The 19,137-nt window shown below is 42.6% G+C and overlaps 1 protein-coding gene across 8 annotated transcripts in view; it reads right to left on the bottom strand.

Annotated features, from left to right (window-relative positions):
- Positions 1–19,137, bottom strand: part of PITPNM2 (phosphatidylinositol transfer protein membrane associated 2) — a 186,349-nt gene that overhangs the window by 11,971 nt on the left and 155,241 nt on the right. For 5 of the 8 annotated variants that reach the window (XM_081841583.1, XM_081841582.1, XM_081841580.1 and 2 more), the window contains 6 exons: positions 13,098–13,262; positions 11,419–11,628; positions 6,940–7,088; positions 3,958–4,074; positions 2,390–2,506; positions 29–177 (listed from right to left, as the gene is read on the bottom strand). In XM_081841583.1, the coding sequence (XP_081697709.1) occupies positions 29–177; positions 2,390–2,506; positions 3,958–4,074; positions 6,940–7,088; positions 11,419–11,628; positions 13,098–13,262 (907 nt within the window). The remainder of the gene's footprint in view (positions 1–28; positions 178–2,389; positions 2,507–3,957; positions 4,075–6,939; positions 7,089–11,418; positions 11,629–13,097; positions 13,263–19,137) is intronic. The other 3 variants (XM_081841586.1, XM_081841585.1, XM_081841587.1) reach the window with 2 other exon arrangements.

The following is a 19,137-nucleotide window of genomic DNA, read 5'->3' on the forward strand; positions in this document are numbered from 1 at the left end:
AAGCCAAACATCCTGCAGCAAAACTTACCTGACCACCATCTTGACAGGATACACGCCAATGCCCAGCCGCCTGTTTTCGGGGATAACGTAGGAAATCCTACCACTGCTGTTGGTGACCTCTGTGTCAAAGTAAGCCCATTCTCCTGATGGGGGTTGTGTCATGATATGAATATCCACCTACGGCACAAGGGAAATTGGGAGGAAGAAGTATGTGGAATCATGAACATGCGTAGCAAGTAACAACCTAGCAAATTATCTTGTTCTGATTTCAAGGTTTCAGGACATTCATTCTTTGTCTACTATCTTCTTTACTGTCTGCACACAGTATTAAAAGTATCTTAGGTAGCAGGGCCAGGAATAACTTCTGGTGCCTGAGTTCTTACGAAAGTCACTGCCAATCATAACAGACTATAATAAAAATAATAATTTGTTAAATTTATTAATTTATTATTAATTAAATATATTTATATACCACCCTTCATCCTAAGATGTCAGAGCAGTACACAAGGGAAAAATGTATACCGCCCTATACCTGTAGATCTCAGGGCAGTTATAATGAGGGGGTGGATCAATTGTATACCGTGGTTTAAGCTATGTCTCTTCCATTTTTGAAATGAAGACTATGAACTCCTTGGGGACATTTGACATTTATCTAACGCTTAGGTTACTCTGCAGAGCACCCTGAACACTGAGGGTGTTACTCTCTCCTCTAGCACTCTTATGACCCCTTCCAATATTAGCCTCAAGACTAATTTCAAACACCCTGAAGCAAGGCTGAGTGTGCGCCTTTGGTGAAAAATCAGGACGCCAATTATAATAAATAAATATATACATGCCACCATTCCTGCCAAGTACAATAAAGAAAAGGTGCTCGTTTTATCCTGCAATGAAGACAGGGCTTCTCAAACTGTGGTCTGTGGACCATTAGGGGTTCTCAGGTGGTTGGTGAAGAATACATACAATTTTAATTTATGGAATTTGAACTGTAATGCAAGAACATACAATATAAGCAATAAAAGAAACAATACAAATGTGATTAAAAATCAAACAGCATCTAGCACAGCACACTGCAGTTGCTATAAGAGACAGAAAAACAATGAGGTGGTCTGCTAAGAACCTCAACGATTTTAAAGTTGTCGGGGGGGATTGTTTGGAACCACTAAGCATTTGACATTCCTAAACAATTTCTCCCAATAAAAAGAGAATTTGAATAGTGGATCCTGGCCTGAGTAAACATGGGAACTACAAAGAAGAAAAAGGATGACAGCAACAATTCCTAATAACATGGGATTGTAAGAAGGTGAAGGGCTTCTGGGAAATGATATACAATGAGATGAAAAAGATGTTGAAATATACGTTTGTTAAGAAAACAGAGGCTTTTCTTTCAGGTATACTAGGAAATAAAATAAATAGAAAGGATTGTAAACTTTTTCAATATGCAGTAACAGCAGCGAGAATACTACTGGCCCCAAAATGGAAACAGGAACAATTGCCGACGCTCGAAGAATGGAGAATGAAATTGATGGATTATGCAGAACTGGATAAACTAACAGGAAAGATCAGATATATACGAGATCAAAAGTTCATCGAAGACTGGGGAAAATTTACAGATTATCTGAAATGTGTATGTGATGAGCAAATAACACTAGTGGGATTTCAAGAAGCTCTGTGAATGTTAGAGGACTATTGTATTGATGAAAACTAAGAGGTGAAGGTTTATAAAATGCAATATAAAATTAGGAAATGCGTTTTTAAAAATTTGAATAATGGATGATTGTCAGAGAGGTTGAAGGAAGTCAAAAAGGGAAAATATGTGACAAATTCAGATTGGATATTATAAATGTATGTTGGAAAATTTAATAAAAAAAAATTTAAAAACCACAATTCCTAATAACAATATTTGCTATGCCCACATCAGAGGCAAAAGCACCTTCTCTGTAGCACTTGCAAAAATGCCCTTACATGAAGTCACAAATCAAGTTTCTGAGCGCACAGAAGCAGACCCAGTTAACTGATAGAGAGAGTATTACATAGCACCACTATATAGTAACTTGGTGCCTTGTGGATGTCTTAGATTACAATTCTCACCACTCCAAGCCAGCATGACCTCATTTGACAATGGACCTCTTGGATTCAGGTCATCGTGTGTGTGTGTGTGTGTGTGTGTGTGTGTGTGTGTGATGATGATGATGATCAGGCTTCAGGTTCTGATTATGCTGAATAGCACCAAGTACATTTCAGTTTCAGTTGATCCAGACATTAACTCTAACTGCAAGTTGGGTGTTTAAGATTTATACTCTGACCAAAAAGTTATTGTAGAAACATAAATGGAACATTTATTTTCTTCTTTGTTTTAAAGGGATCCGATTAGATCTGTAACAAACAGTACCTTTTCTCCTGTGAGTGTGACCATGTCCAAGGGGCCATACATAAACCTTCCAGTTAACATCTGGGGTCCGTCCTCATTGGCAATAGCATCATTTATTCGGTGATTGGCTGTGACGTTCTATGAAGAAAAGAAAAACAAGCTTGTTTTTTCCTGCTCTGGAGGTGAGGAGCCAAAACAATGGATTCAAGTTACAAGAAAAGAGATTCTGACTCAACATCAGGAAGGACTTTCTGATGGCAAGAGCTGTTTGACAGTGGAAAGGACTCCCTTGGAAGGTGCTGGACCCTCCTTCATTGGAGGCTTTTAAGCAGAGAATGGGATGCCACCTGTCATGAACACTTTATTGAGATTCCTGACTTGCAGGGGTCTGGACTAGATTACCCTGAGGGTCCCTGCCAGCTCTACAATACTATGATTCAAAGCCTGTCCTTTCTGCAAGTTAGGTCTATCACCTACCAGCCTGAGGGTGCTCTGTCTTTACCACAGCATCACAATCATTTATTTACTTATGTAGACCCACCAATGTGCATGGTGCAGAGAACAAATAGTTAAGGAAGACACTGTTCTAGAAGGCAGGGCATAAACATTTAAAATAACAACAATGACAAATATTTATTTACATATTTCATTTTTAAAAATCGAAGTGGTTTGCAACAAGTGCACATTAAGCCATACAATAAAAAAACACGTAAAATGTTAAAATTGGACGCCAATCAGTTATTGGAAATATTGGAGTACAATATGTGGAATGCTTTGAGAAGCAAGACAGGCTGCAAATCACTCACCCATCAACAGGAGAAGAAAAGAAGAAACACAGAGGGGAAGAGCAGGATGGCGCCAATGTCCCTATTTCAAATCCTGCCTATGCATGAGTGGCTTGGGAGTGCATGAATGGCAACTGAAATTGTTAAGTGGCAGCCAAGGAGACCTCATTTCCACATATCTTATAGGACTTCTTATGCCTTTTACAGAGTTGGACCATTGGCCCATCTACCTCAGTACTGTTTATATGTACTAGGAGGTGCTCTTGAGGGTTTCAGACAGGAGTCTTCCTTACCTACACCTGGAGATGCAGAATTGATTCAGGAATCTTTTGGATGCAAAGTACGTGCTCTATCACTGAGGTACAAGCATATGGTTGATGGTTAAACTAGTCAGCAAGATGTATGTGGGGGTGTCAGACCCAGGTTCAAGCGCCAGCTCAAGTCAAGAACCTCACTGGGTGTCCTTGCATCAGTTCCTAACTCTAAGCCTAACAGGGTTGTTGAGACTGAGGATTAAAAAGTGGAGGAAGAGGAACCATTTACAAATAAAACAAATAAAATTGTTTCATGCTCAGTAACAAGTTTCACAAGCGACTGTCTTTTTTTCATGGTGACACAATCAATGCCAGATGCAATTTGCTAGAAAGCCATGGGGCAATGACTTAGAGGGGGAAGGTGTTCCTCAATGAAGCCAGTGAATTAACTTGTGTTAATGAAACCCTTGGACTGGCCAAATGGAGTGCATATTGCTTTCAATATAGAATAAAATTAAATTTTTCAAAAACAACGGAAGACTGTCCTTACCCTTAGCTTCACGTGAGTCCTCTTGCGAAGCCACTTCTCCCTGGGCTTAGAAGGAGTAAAGACAGAGACCTCCTTCCCGTCCAGCTCCAGGATGCTGGCGTTCTCGTGCCTCATCACCTGAGGAAAGCATAGCCTGATCAGGGATTTCCACAAAGTGCAAGAATCTACTACACTTTGTTTGCCAAGTGGAAGATGCCTAGCTCTGGTGGCAGCAGAAGTCACTGGAGCAGCTGAAATCACTGGACAATTCTGTTATCACCAGATGGGCTCTCCAATATCCAGTTCTTGCCCTATGCCTAGCCAACCCTGCAAACTTGTTGTAGCCTGTTTTTGCGTAAGTTGCAGCCTGTTTGCACCCATATCTGTTTCTGAATGTCCTTTGTTCCATTATTGGGGGCCAGGTGCTTTGCACATGTTGCACAACTGAGTGGCACTAGCTGGGGTTCTGCACTTATTTAATAGGAAAGGTTTGGTTTTTTGTACTCCTACGTTTTCCCTCTGCCATTTTTATTTTTAAAGAACTGGTAGTTATTCTAGATTAATTAAAACAGAGCCATGGGGTGAGTGTGAACAGATGGTATTTAAAACAATCAAGAGATGGGCAGAATTGAAGTGGTCAGGAGAACACTTTCAATTGCGGCTGGAGTTTCCATTTGCGTATTGAAAGTGCTAAATGAATTATTAATGGCAACAAGCAACACTCTGAAGTGTCTTTGATGTCACTGTGCTGATATAATTAACATTACACTTTAGCACATCTGGTGACATTTGGTCAGTTGAAAGACCAATTATTTTTTAGACTCATCCAATGTCCAATCCTGATTACTTTCAGCTGTCACAACTGTCACTCTGTCCTACACCAGAAACACCAAGACAATCACAGTTTTTGCCTGACGCGGGCACTACCTATCAGCTCCACAGACATGGCCACTCTTGGAAGCTGCTGCTGCTGCTGCTGCTGCTGACCTCATCTGCTGGAGAAAGTCTGTTTGGCTCTTCCTGTTGTATTTAGCGGGGGGTGGCACCCCAGTGGTGGCTGGTGCCCTCAACTATGGTCATTTGCAGCAGCTTCCAAAACTGCCTTCTTTCCGTTCGTAATGCTTCTTGCAAATTGAATGCTGGATCAGGTCTCTGAATCTTAATGTCTCTCCACTTGTTTTAGGGAGTAGATATACTTAAAAAATTATTTTAAAACAAAGTATGTATACTTTTATGCCTATCCTTCTGTTAAAAATGTATATAAGTTTATGAACATTAAAAATAAACAGTTTGACAACTGCTTTAGGGATAGAGGAAAGCATGTTGGTGACATCACAAGTGCTAGTCTATAGGAACCCATCATACTCAGCTTTTCCCTGATTTGCTGAAAAACTTGCAAAACTCACCCATCCCTTTCTTGCAGCTCACTCCAGGATGAGAAGTATGTACAGTGAAGTTGTGTGCAGCCATGTCTGTCACATTCTGCAAATGTTTTATTCCTATAGCAGGAAAAGCTTTCTTCTACTGGGGAAATGGATGCAATCCTTTGTCATCATTTAGTCTGCTGTCCTCGTGCTAAAGCTGTGTACTCATTCTGATGGCATCCTAACCCTTTTCTCCCTGCTCTGGGGAAATCTTTTCTTCAGAAATGCATTATTATCACACATTGCTTCCAGATCCACTGACCTCTTGACTCAGCTTCTGCAGTACCAGACACTTCCTGGGATGACATAAGATTCCAGCAGATTCAGCAATCAGACTAAGGCAACTCTGGCTCCAGGATTCTGGTAGAAATGTGTTTCAGAGACCAATCTATCCTCTTGCCCCTTTTCCTGATTCTATCATATTGAGGATGGCAAGCGCCTAGATAACTCCATGAACAGTGCAATCCTATACAAGGCTTTTCTGAAACAAGGCCTGCTGAATTCAGGGGGACTTACTCCTAGCCGAATGCATATAGGATTGCAGCTTAAAAGTAATGAATTTCATGAGCTGCAAAACATTCATGCATTTAAACTGCACGCTTTATTTTAGTTACAGATAGGTAGCCGTGTTGGTCTGCCATAGTCAAAACAAAACAAATTCCTTCCAGTAGCACCTTAAAGACCAACTAAGTCAGTTCTTGGTATGAGCTTTCGTGTGCATGTATTATCACACTATCTGAAGAAGTGTGCATGCACACGAAAGCTCATACCAAGAACTGACTTAGTTGGTCTTTAAGGTGCTACTGGAAGGAATTTGTTTTGTTTTCGCTTTATTTTAGTTAGCCAATCTTAGAGGTTTTGCTTTTACAGAATTTTTGTTCCAATTATTTTTTGTTATGATACTGAAAAGTTGAAACTAACAGAAAGTTTGTGAGGGGAGGGGTATGCAGGCAAGAAGGCTAGAAGATGTCACATCACACACATGCTCACAAATACTTAAGTCAAAGCCCCCACAGTCCCCCCCACTACCATCATGAGCACTAGAAATATGAACACTTTGCCAAGGGTATCATAAGCTACATTTATTAAGAGGGAGAGTCATTCATTATATCTGGAGCTTTGCATCAGATATTTTCAGCTTGTAAAAATGCAAAGCAAAATTGATGATAAATTAGCTGTGTCCAGTTTCCTTGAATAACTGTGATTTCCCTCTGCAATTTAATTCTTACAGAGGACTGAGGGTGTGTTCACATTAGAACGCAGTGAAATAGTTTCACCGCTCTATCCCACTGGCTGCTCACATCAAATTAATTTCTGTTTGTGTACACAACAGAGGATGTTGACAGGGAGGGGATGCCTTTACCCTACGGCTTGGCTAGAGATGGACTAGGAACTTAAGGGCTCCAAACTGGTGCAAAGCAGGCTTGAGAAACAGTACATCAAAGAGTACTGTTTTGGATAATGTTGTGTGAACATGGATTAAAGACTGGGACCTGGAAGCACAGTGCATACACTGTAAATGGGAGTATGAGCACAGTCCCTGTGTATGCTGGAGATTTGCAAACCAAATAGGACTGACCTGCCTGAGGAGGAAGGAAACCACATCTGTTGACTCCCAGTAGCTTGCATGGAAGAGGTGCGGTAAGGCCACCGTAGGGAAGGCGGTGAGGGCATCGGGGCAATAGAGAGCATAGTCTATTCTTTTCGTTCCCCACCATTTGGCAGCAACTGGGAACAAAACAAAAGGAGACAAAACCCCAACATTTGAATTATTCCTTTCATGGAAAAGAAAAGAAAAAAATAATTCAAGTCTACATTTCAGGCCCATTGCTTTCCCAACTAAAATGTCAGGAAACTCTCTTTCTGGGTGTAACAACTTTGGCCCCATCTCCACTATACAACTAAAGTAGTGTCACACTGCTTTACACAGTCATCGCTTCCCCTAAAGAACCCTGGGAAGTGTAATCTGGTTTAATAATTCATTCCTCTTCCCAGGGAACCCTGGGAATTGTAGCTCTGTGAAGGGAGTCGTCGTCTTCTTTGGTGATCACTCGTAGCCGAGAAGATTGTCTTCCATGAACACGGTCTTAACAGTGAGTCCGTGGCTGTGGAGGACAATTCTGGATCCACACATCCTTCCACAGCGGGGACACAGGTTTCCAAGCAGGAGTTGATCACAGTAAGGGTTTGCCAAACGTGCCTTCCTCTTAGCATGTTTTCCCCTTTCATCCTGAGTTCGAGCGTCTTCAAAGTCCATGACACCTTTGGTAAAGGCTTGTAAAGGCTGTTCTCCAATTGGAGCATTTGCAGGCCAGTGTTTCCCAGTTATCAGTGTTTATGTTACATTATTTTAGGTTTGCCTTGAGAGCATCTTTAAACCTATTTTGTTATCCACTGGTATTTCGCTTTCCATTCTTGAGTTGGGAATAGAGTGGTTGCTTTGGAAGACGGTAATCAGGCATCCAAACAACATGACCAGTCCAACGAAGTTGATGCTAAAGAATCATTGCTTCGACACTGGTGATCTTTGCTTTGTGCAGTACACTGGCATTAGTTCACCTGTATTCCTGAGGACAGTTGGTTGATGGAATTTTTCAAAGAGCTGGAAATGGCGTTTATAAGTGGTCCATGTTTCACAAGTGTACAGTAATGTTGGTAGTACAATAGCTTTGTAAACGAGTATTTTGGTTTCCCTGCGCACTCAAACACTCTGCACTTCAATCGGGAGAAAGCTGCATTCACAGAGCTCAGGCGATGCTGGATCTCGGCATCAATGCTGGCCCTTGTGGAAAGGTAACGGCCCAGGTAGGAAAAGTGATTTATTTATTTATTAAACATAATTTTTATTAACAGGCCAATCCAATCACATTATTTCTAAATCATATTACTTCCAAAGTATACAGCCAGATTTTTAAATTTTGTTGGGGGTACCCTTACATCAAGCTCCGAACGAGAATCAAAACATCACTTCTGTTACTGCTTTTATCAAACGATTCTATCCAGCTCTGTCCAGATAGTCTCTTTATTACTTCTTCATCTTCTTGTTGTTATCATGTATTCCTTTCTTTGCAATCTCTGATAATCTTCGCAAGCAGGTTAAGAACAAACAACATCTGTGCGGATTTTGCACACTCCAAAGGTCATATCTCATAAGGACAGCCGCCATTACTCCCCTTCTTCAAAAATTTATCCTCAGTCCGTCCTATTAATTTTCCCCAGCTTGCCACATATATCACAAAGGGGCTCTGCCAGGTTATCACATTACATCCATCATTTACATTCCAATGACCCTGGTCCTCCTCCCCTCGTCTTTCTTCGACAAGCCTGTCTTAGCAAGACGCCATTAACAACTGCGTCCTAGAATTTTCCTTCCGCACTCCATATTTACCAGTCCTCTCTTCAATCAATAATTCACTCCACACAGCTCTTAAATTCTTGCTTGCGATTAGTAAAAGGCGACGATTCGTCTCTCTTGGGGTGGAGGTTTATAAATACTCACATGAGGCAAAGAAAATAAAAGTTTTTTCCTCCACCCCCCCCTCTTTTTCGCTCCGCACATACCAGTCTCGTAATGGTGGTTCATCGCTTTATTTGTCTCCTCCCGTCACTCCAAACACAGAGATGAATTAATCAGCAGCCTTATGTCTCAAACTTTGCTTGATGTAAGTGCTTCAGCTTCATTCCAATTATATACTTCCAATTATAATTCCGAGCTGAAGCTAACCAGCGCACGCTGATTGGAATCGGCGTCAGGAAGAGCTGACTTCATCAAGGGCTCATGCCAAGTGACCGGCACCCCCCGACTCTCGGATCCGGGGGTGCATTGTGGACACCGCTGGCAAGGCAGCCCCCCCATCTCCTGGGGGGGGGTAGGAAGACTGCATACTTCCCATAGCAGCCTCTTAATTACCTCGTATGGGTCAGAGAGATGTTATTGTCGGCCATCTTCCAATGCGCCACCTGGTGGCCCCCGGTAGGAAAAGTGATTGACACTTTCCAGTGTTACACCATTAAGTTGGATTTGTGGCGCTGCAGAGGGGTTGTTTTGTGCTTGTTGGTGGAGCACTTTGGTTTTTTAGATATTGAGCGATAGACCAAGCTTTTCATAAGCTTCTGTGAAGATATTTAGGATGGTTTGGATATCATCCTCTGAGTGTGCACACACTACGTTGATCCCACTGTGAATGGTTCATTTTGAGAGCCATTGTTATCTGTGATTGTTGCCGTCATGTTATCATGGAGGAGCCGAAGGATGTTCAAAAATTTATCTGGGCAGCCGATTTTCAGAAGGACAGTCCACAGGGCAGTACAGTGTCGAAGGCCTTATTCAGGTCAAATTGCCATGGCATTCTTCACTATGCATTTGCTTCAAAAAAACACCCTGCCTCTCTCACAAGAAACCCTGGAAACTCAAACTGCTGTGAAGGGCAGGGTGGTGCTGGTGTCAGGCTCAATCAATCCTCCTGTCAGCCACATTCTGAGGGAAGTGCTGATCTTTATGTTATCAAACTGGCACCACTCACATACCAGAGGAAGGTATCAACATTATCAGGGGAATCCTGATGTTTGCAGAAGAGGAAACTCTTGGGGCGAGCCCCTACTTCCAACATCCCAGTGAGGATGAACATAGCCAATGCTGCCTATGGGGTGGAGAACTGTAAAGAAAGGAGAAAGTCAGGTGGGGGGGGGAGAACAACGTATCCTAGAAGAGGAGGCTGCTGGCTGGCCCTCTGAACAGGAGCACTCCATGCTGCAGCATTTGGTTGCAGATCTCACTTGTAGCACAGCATTCTCAGTCTTGTCAGCACAAGTGTGATTCCTAGGATTCTTTGTGGGAAGCCACGGCAGTTAAACAAGTATGAAACTACTATAGATTTGTAGTATGGCCATGTCGCATAGTAAGAGAGAAGGAATTAATTGTTGATTCTTAGAAGTTTCAGAACATTTTATGCTTCCCCCAAATTGGTGCCCTTCAGATGTTTTGGCCTAGAACTTCCCGTCAGCCTCAGCCAGCACAGAAAGCCTGTCATGGCCTCTGGAACAGAGGTAGCTGGGTTCAAACCACATATTAAACTGGGCACCAAAGTTCTTTAGGAACAAAAGCTGAAATTGTACTTCAGTCTGTCACTTACCTGTCTTATCATTATAGATATGTGTCAGGAGACCACCACTGAGGCACCTTAGCACCTGCAAACTTACCATTTCTGGGTGTCTAATTTTTAAAACCCACATTCCCTTACAAATTTCTAAATCAACAACAGCATCTCAAAAGCTGCTGAGTGTCAAAAGAAAAGGCAGGAAGTGTATTGTTGAGAAAGGATGCCCCTCGTCTCACCAATTCCCACAGCAGATCCTCTCTAGACTCCTTGCTATAGAATTTCAGTGCAAAGGCAAAAGGAGGAAACCAAACATTGTCCTGTTAGGAGAACTGCCATTTAGTTGCATGGAGGTCATAAATTGCCATTCTGACAGCATAGGTTCAATTGTCCTGCTGGATTTCTCAAATTTATTTATTTGCTTTACCACAAATGTCCATCATAGAACAGATTGTGTTGTACCAGACCAGCAAGAAAACCAAAACTTCTGGAAAATCCTGCCAAAAAAGACTTCTTTCCCCCCAGATTCTGACATAAGAGAGGAGTAGTTATCGAAACAAACTTGCAATTACTTCTTCTACTCCCAGGCCAAAGCCATCTCATAAGTGGAGGTGTTCCAGCTTTCTATTTGCAGTTCAAAGCATTTATGGCCTGCAGCTGTGATTTTGGGATCCTCCGAACAGGACAGTCAAGAATAGCTGCTTCCTCCTAAGAAACAGCAACAACAGTACTGCAAGTGCTGTAGAGGATTTTAAAATTAATCAGAGTGTGCACTACAAAGGCAGGTGGCTGTTAGAGGCAAGAAAGTTAGTCATCAAAGCAGAGTGGAAGCAAGTGTTGTTTAAACTATGCCAAGATGGTGGAGGAGTCCCATGAAAAGCAGACCCATTTGGCTCTGGAGAGAGCGACAGAGGAGGTTAGTCAGTGATGAATCTTGCTCCCCTTGTCTCTCTCCAGAATACCTTTGTCGATGTCCAGGTCCGGGATCTGTAGAATGGCATCCACTTCCCAATGGGAGGAGCTCCCAACCCTTCTTCCTAAGGGGTTCTGGGAAATTTCAGGTTTAGGTGCCCTATGCCTTTTGGGCGAGGGTTGGGTGGGGGCCTTGTGTGGGAGGGCAAGCAGGGCTAGAAGGCTAAACCCCCTGGAATGGGTGAGATGGTGTTTGTTTTCTAAAAGGAACATTTAAAACAATAGGGGGAAAGACAAAACAAAAACAAAACACACACCTGTTAAAACACAACTCATGCAAAGAATGAAACTTTATTTTTGTCCTTTGATGGTGTGATGGGGCTATGAAGGAAAAGCACCGGCTGTTTAAGCAACAGCTATAATCCCCTCCCCTACAGACACCATACACATCAAGGGGCAAAGTGTGTGGAAGGGGGCAGTGGAACCTCTAGCTCTGCTCCCAGCAACCTGTGGCTCTTCCTGGCACCATCATCCACACCAATGATCTAAGCATCCATGTCGTTTCCTTCCCCAACTGCCCCCAACCCCCGCCGTTGCCTCAAATGCTGCTTGCAGGTAGGATGGAGAAGTTTATCGACAGACTTTTTTCTTTCCTTAAAAAACTAAAAGCGTTTTAGTCATAACCATAAGAAATATTTAACTCTGCAACTAATTAATTCAAACCCATAGTATTATCAACTAAGGTGTCTTTAATGAGGTGACAACCTTAGAAAGTATTACATGTGTAGCTCTGTGAGTGTGTGTGTGTGTGTGTGTGTTTGTATATATGTGTGTAATGGTTGTAAGGGGTTACTTGTGCATAAGTTGCCTTCAATTTCGGTTAGATTGCCTGGTTCACCATGCCTTGGCTGACAGCTCACACTCCGTGGCCGGTCAGTCACTTGCAGAATCCGTCAGTGGGCGTTTCTTGAACCTCTTCCAGCATAAGAGCTGTTTGATGCCTAGTCTCCTCCTACTTTCCCTACGCGGAACTCGTCTGCGCAAGTAAGGGGAAGGCAGAGGCGTGTCAGCGCTCTCCCCACTAGTCTCTGGTGAAGGGTCTTGGAGCCCTGTCTCCAAATCCTCCATCTCCTTCTCTTGTCTACTGGTGTTACGCTGAATTCCTTCCCCCCTGCTGGTCCCCTCTCCTGCATCGTTTTGGAGCCTTGCCTCCACCTCTCGTTCTGATGTCAGTTCCCTGACAATGTGTTTCAGATGTGGAACAGCTCCAGCTTCTGATCCCTGAGATGCAAAGAACTGGTGTAGAAATAATGGCTAGAGAAACCTGAGCTATGAATCAGCAAGCCTGTGTCCGGATGATGTGGCCTTAGGCAAGACACTCTAGCTCACTCCCAATCTCTCCATTTGCAATTTGGAGGAGAACAACACTGACTTACCTTACAGGGATGGTGTGAGGATTTCAATCAGATGATGCATGCGCAGCACTTTGAATAAATAAGTATTAAAAGAACTGAAGGAGCACTGAAGTGAAACCAGATTGCAGCCCAGACCCTCCTTCTTTTCAGATGAGAATGCTTGTTCTTTTAGGCCTGCAGTTTGGAGACCCCGGAATCTCAATGACAAGAATGAAGCAGGACAGGACATCGGTCAGTCCTTCAAGCTGCTCAGAGACCTGGTGTGGGGAAGCTAGTGGTAAAGGACGACATTTCCAGGGGGGAGGAACACTTACTGTTGGCTATGTTGGAAGCAGTGTAACTGTCTGCCATTCCCGAGACCTGGCTGGCAATGCTGGCCTCGCTGGCTCTCCGGAAGCCCCTGAATTGGGGGGCTGAAATGGGAGCCGAAGGGGATGCACTTTCCATGAAGACGCCACCATGAGACTGAACAACATCCGCTACGGAGACGAAACAGGGAAATCAAAAATATTAGACCAAACGGACATAGAGCATGGTGAGATGAACAGGGTGCAAAAATCAAATAAAATCAAGCAAAACATGCAAAACACACAAAAAGGCAGAAAACACCGCAACTGATGTCAAATCAAATCTTTCAAAGTTGGTTAGATGGAATAAGCATTTCAACAGCACCCAGATTGGAAAATTAAACCAACACCAGCACAAATAAGCATAAAAAGGGTCTAGGAGCTCTGTAGCCATAAACAAAATAATTGCCTCGGAAGAAAACAGAAATATGTGACTGAAAGAACCTGAGTTGCCTATTGGATGGGCTCACACCAATATACACCGCTTGCACAGAGCAATGTATATACAAACTGTGTTTCTGGGAAATCGGGGCAGAGGGTCTTTCAGAAGCTCCCCAGGGATTCTTCCATTCAAACATCATTAATGGCAGACAAGTGTCCGTGAAATACATTTTGCCTGTCATTACTCATCAGCTGCATTTGAGTTTTGGGTGCAAATTATAACTAGGATGCATTCGAAGTTCATACATGGAACTCCCAAGATCATGTGAATTGAATCTATACTCTTGAATAGGGATAGCCAATGAGATGTCCTCTAGATGTTGTTGGGCTACAATTACCAGCAGCTCCAGCAGCCAGCAAGGCCAGTGATCAGGGAGGACAGGAGCTGAAACCCAGCAACATCTGGAGGGTACCATGTGGGCTACCACGCCCCATAATATATCCTAGAAACCTCTGCAATGCAGCTGAGTTGCTCAGCCATTGTAAAAAGGAGTGGTGTGGTATTGGCTGGGAAATATTTGTTTATTTAGACAATTTATATACTGCTTAATTAAAATACAATACTCAAGAATTATCCAGAGATAAAATCAGTTAAAAGCCAATTACAAAATCAGAAATGACTTTAAATTTTATTTTATTTATCTAACACGATTTATATAGTGCTTGGTTGTAGGAAGACCTCTAAGCAGTTTAGGAAAATGTAAAATAAACTTTGAAATTATCAATAAATATATTTAAAAACTGGTATACAAAATTATTTAAAATATTAAAATCAACGTTAGCTAAAACGAAATGAAATATATGTAACTCCTACATGTCTGGACAGGCTCTGAAAAGAATATAGTGAAGGTACCTGCCTGATGGCAAGCTTCCTAGCTGATAGTTACCTGGGTCTTCTCCCCCCCCCCCTTTTAAGATAGGGGCAACATTTGCCTCTACCCCAAGGACCCCACTTGTTCTCCAAAAATTCTCAAGAATTACAGACAGAAGCTCTGAGATTACATCAGGCACTGGAGATTTCAATTCCGTTAAACCAGCCAGGTGTTCTATTACCACCTCTTTTCCTATACTGGACTGCAGCTCTCTCTTTGCATCATTTATTCTTTTATCACCAGGATAGGCACTGCTTTCCCTTTCAGTGGATGTTCAGCAGTTCTGCCTTCTCTGTCACCCACCTCTGTCTTCTCCATCTTCTCAATTTCTCCACCTACTTGCTTGTTCTTCCTCTTGCTTTGAACCTAGCTGAAGAAACCTTTTCTATTATTTTTAACCTAACTATCTTGCAAGTCTGAGTTCATTCTGAGCTTTGGCCCACCAGACCTTGCATCCGCTGGCTACTTCTGCATACTCTTCCTTCATGATTTCTCATTTCTTACACATCACCTTCTTAAAATCTCAGCTCATCTGTAAGCTCCTTATGTAGCCACACTGGTTTCTTTAGGTGCCTTCCACTTTTCTTTCTTGTTGGAATTGACAGCCTTTGTGCATTCAGTATTTCACTGTTAAAAAACTCCTATCCATCTTGAACTCCCTTCACTTTGAGTATTTCTGACCGTGGGACTTCACACAATAGTTCCTCAAGCTTTTTGAAACCAGTCCAGAGTGTGTGTCTGACTACACTCAGCTTTCCCTTGCCTCTGTATAATGAAACCCAAGAAGACATGATCACTTCCTCCCAAAGTTCCCAGTACATCCACTTCATCAATCAGTTCCTCCCTGTTGGGGAGGACCAGGTCCAAGATGAGATGATCCCCTTGTTGCTTCCAGCAGATATCGAGATAGTTGAGGTCTCCTATATCCCTCCTTTTTGACTGTTTGGTAATCTGCTCTAGGAAGGCATAATCCAAGTCCTCAGTAAGGCTTGAAGGTCTCTAGCAGACACCCACAGCAAGGTCACTGTTGTTTCCCTCTCTTATACAGTGGTGCCCCGCAAGACGAACGCCTCGCAAGACGGAAAACCCGCTAGACGAAAGGGTTTTCCGTTTTGGAGGCGCTTCGCAAAACGAATTTGGCTTGCTTCGCAAGACGAAAATGTCTTGCGAGTTCCTGCAGGTTTTTTCCCCTTCCCCCCTTTTTTCTAAGCCGCTAAGCCGCTTATCAGCTGATCCGCTAAGCCGCTAATAGCGCTAATCCACTAAGCCGTCAATGGGCTTGCTTCGCAAGACGAAAAAACCGCTAGACGAAGAGAATCGCGGAACGGATTCTTTTCGTCTTGCGAGGCACCACTGTATATTTTACCCATATATTCTTCCTTCCATGCCCCAGGCCATGGATCTCTTCCCAACTATATACATCCTTTGCATATAATGCTGCTACTCAGTTCTTTTTTCCCTAAAAAAATGTTCAGGGGTACTCTCATTTTGACTCAAGAAAACACCATTTTATAGTTCAAATCAGGGAAAATAAATACAGTAGAAGGACAAAAGTACAAAGATTCACAAAATGTTTAGGGGTATGCATACCCCAGGGTCCCCCCCCCCAGAAAAAAGGACTGCTGCTACTCCTCCTTTCTTTTGAGCAGGTTTTACCTCTCAATTTCTACATTCCAGTCACAAGTCACATCTCACCAGTTTTCAGTAATGCCTATTAGGTTATATTTGTCATCCTGTATTAAAGAAATTTAGTTCTTCTTGCTTGTTTCCCACACTTTGCATATTTGTGTAGAGACATCACAGGTGTCTGAGGTGAAGGCATGGAATCGATTTTATAGCTCCAGAGAAATAGCATGGCTCCTAACAGTCTGGCTTTTTACATCATGTTTCTCCAGCCGTCTGTCCCCAATATTGGGCGACCTTCCTCATTCCTGCATCTCTTTTCCAGGACGGTCCACTCTGGTACATCAAAACTTCTGACTCCAAGTTAGTAAGTTAACACAGGTAAGAAAGATTGTGTAATTCAAAAATACAGTGGCAAAGAAACAAAACTCTTGCAGCTAATGGTATATGACCTGGCCCACAAATCCATAGGGGGAAGATGTAGACATAAAAATCCAAACCCATAAGAAATTGTTGCCCCTCCTACCACTAGATGGCACTGTGTGAATCTGATAGAGCCAATACCAGTTGCTGGTAACCACAGGTGGGCAGAGTGTTGATGTTCGGCTTGCAGGCTTCCCACAAGCATCTGGTTGGCCACTGTGAGAACAGGATGCTGGAAGAGATGGGCATTCAGCAGCTTTGCCTTATGCTCTTAAATGCAAACAGTGTTCGTAGTGCTAGGGTGAAAAGGGCATGGGAAACTGTCTTGCAGGGGGAGGACTGTGTAGTTTAGGGGTGGAATAAACTGTTTTGGCTGCAGAGGGTCCCAGTTCAATCCCTAGTATCTCCAGGTAGGTCTGGGAATGATCCCTGCCTGAAATCCTGGCAAACTGCTTCCAGTCAATGTGGAAAAATCTGAGCTGGAGGACCAGTGGTCTGACCTAGCATACAGCAGCTTCCTGTGTTCCTGAGTCTTAGCTTAAGAGAAGAACCAGACTGCTGCATTCTCCATCTCCATCTCACACATTCTCAGTCTTGGACCTATTCTGCAGTGGCTCCCTCTTGGCCAGCTGCCATTATTATATATATTTAGGCAGCAGGCAAAAACCTTCCTCGGTAACCACACTTTTGGCCTATAACCACCTGTGGCTTTTAGAAGTGGGAAGGATGTTTTAATTTTTTTATTTTCCTAAAATTTATACACCCCTTGGCAACAACAACAAAAAAACACCCCTCAAAGTTGTTTACAAAAGATAAAATAGCAAAATCAAGAAAAGTTTGCAACCTTATTTTAAAACATACAAAAATTAAAATACTAAAACAGATTAAGATTACCTCAACTTTCTAAACATCTGGGTAGGCTTGTCTAAACAGGAATGTTTTTAACAGGCACTGAAATTTGCAATGACATCACAGCATGCATAATCTTTCAGTGTTTATTTCTAAATTGATATACTGCCCTTCAGTACACAAACAGACGAGTTCCGTGCTGTTTTGGAAGTCAATAAAGATTTTAAAACCATATAAACTCTATAAAAACAAAAGCAGTCAGTAGAAACAGCAGATAAAATGGTACTAATTTAAAATCCCATCAGATGATAAATTATTAGATGTTATTGGTCAACGACTACCATGCATCTTCTGTAAGCATCAGGTCTTAGTTGGAGGTCTTTACCTTGCTTCCTAAAAGCTGTGATTTGCACAGTTTTGAAAATAAGTATGAAGGAGGAACGATCCACTCCAATTATTTTCACAAGTCAACCGTGATCTTGCAAACACCCCTTTGATGCAAAATTTGAAAAGAAATGCAGCCAGGCAGAAAATCAGCAACAAAAGGAAACTCGATTTTGGAAGCAGAAGCCATTAGAGGCACCAAGGTCTTGAAAGCTTTCCCACATAAACGTTGAATCCTGTACATGATTGGTGTCTAAACTTAATGCTGAGCATATTTGGAAACTGAGCATATTTCAGGACATGAAAGAAGTTCCTACAAAGGGAGTTCCAGTGAGGATGCAGGGAACTTCCTTCTGCTTTTAGACTTCCATGGGAGCAGGAGCTGCCTAGGGAGGGACAAATCTGCCAATTTCAATCTCTCTTTCTTATTTTCCACTTTTAAGTTGAGTTCCCCACATTTCCACAGTGGTTTCTGATTTTTAAAAAGTCTTCATGCAAATTAATCTGCATTTTAGTATGAATTTCTTCTGATATGTGCATTTTTGCAAGGCAATTTCTCCTAAAACAATGCATTTTGTATGCTATTTTCACAAATATATGCACATTTTGTTCCTATTTTATCCTAGCTATATTCATTTTTGCACGCATTGCTTGGCAGAGGAACTCCACACCTCGGCCCCCTAGAGTAGATACATATCGCATAAGCAAGCAGTGCAATTTTACAGGGATTTTAATAGCACAGGAGAGGTGTGGGGGAAGTGGATATTGCCAGCCCCTTCCTGTGCTATAAAAGGGATGCTGGATGGCCACCACCAGAGAGCCCTTCAGGGAGTTTAAACTTCTACAGAACACAAAGCATGCACTTCATATCCTAAGCAGCAGGGGGAACACTTGGAATCCAATGCCAGGTGGATAAAATTTGTATATGCTAATTTATATATACAGATGCAAATTCAGAAATAGTGACTAAAGTACCACTGCATCCTAGTAGAGAAGACAGTGCTGCTATTTTGTTGATGGGCAACTTCAAGGTTCTCTCTGCTGCTCTCCCTTCTTAGGGCTCTTTATCTTTGAGCTGGATTGGGCAGGCAAGCCCTTCCAATAGAGAACTGTCCTGTGTAAAGTAGGGCAGATGGCCACCCTAATCAGAAACATTTAACGCAAAGTCACGAGTTCTCAGTTCCTAGACCTAGCAGTGGAAATGAACTAGGAGTGCAGAGAGGAATCTCTTCCTTCCGCTAGCACTGCAGGCTGGATAATGACTCAGCTAAATGCTGAGTCACTGGGATTTTCACCTTCTCCTTTTTTGCTGTTGTAGCATCACACGACCTCCCTTGCCTCTTGCAGTGGGTCACTTGGTTCCTCCTGCCCAGGTAGAAAATGTCTCATCACTGTGAACATCAATCTGCAACTTT

The sequence above is a fragment of the Podarcis erhardii genome (genome assembly GCF_964252035.2).
Source record: "Podarcis erhardii genome assembly, chromosome: 15".
NCBI classification, from domain to species: domain Eukaryota; kingdom Metazoa; phylum Chordata; class Lepidosauria; order Squamata; family Lacertidae; genus Podarcis; species Podarcis erhardii.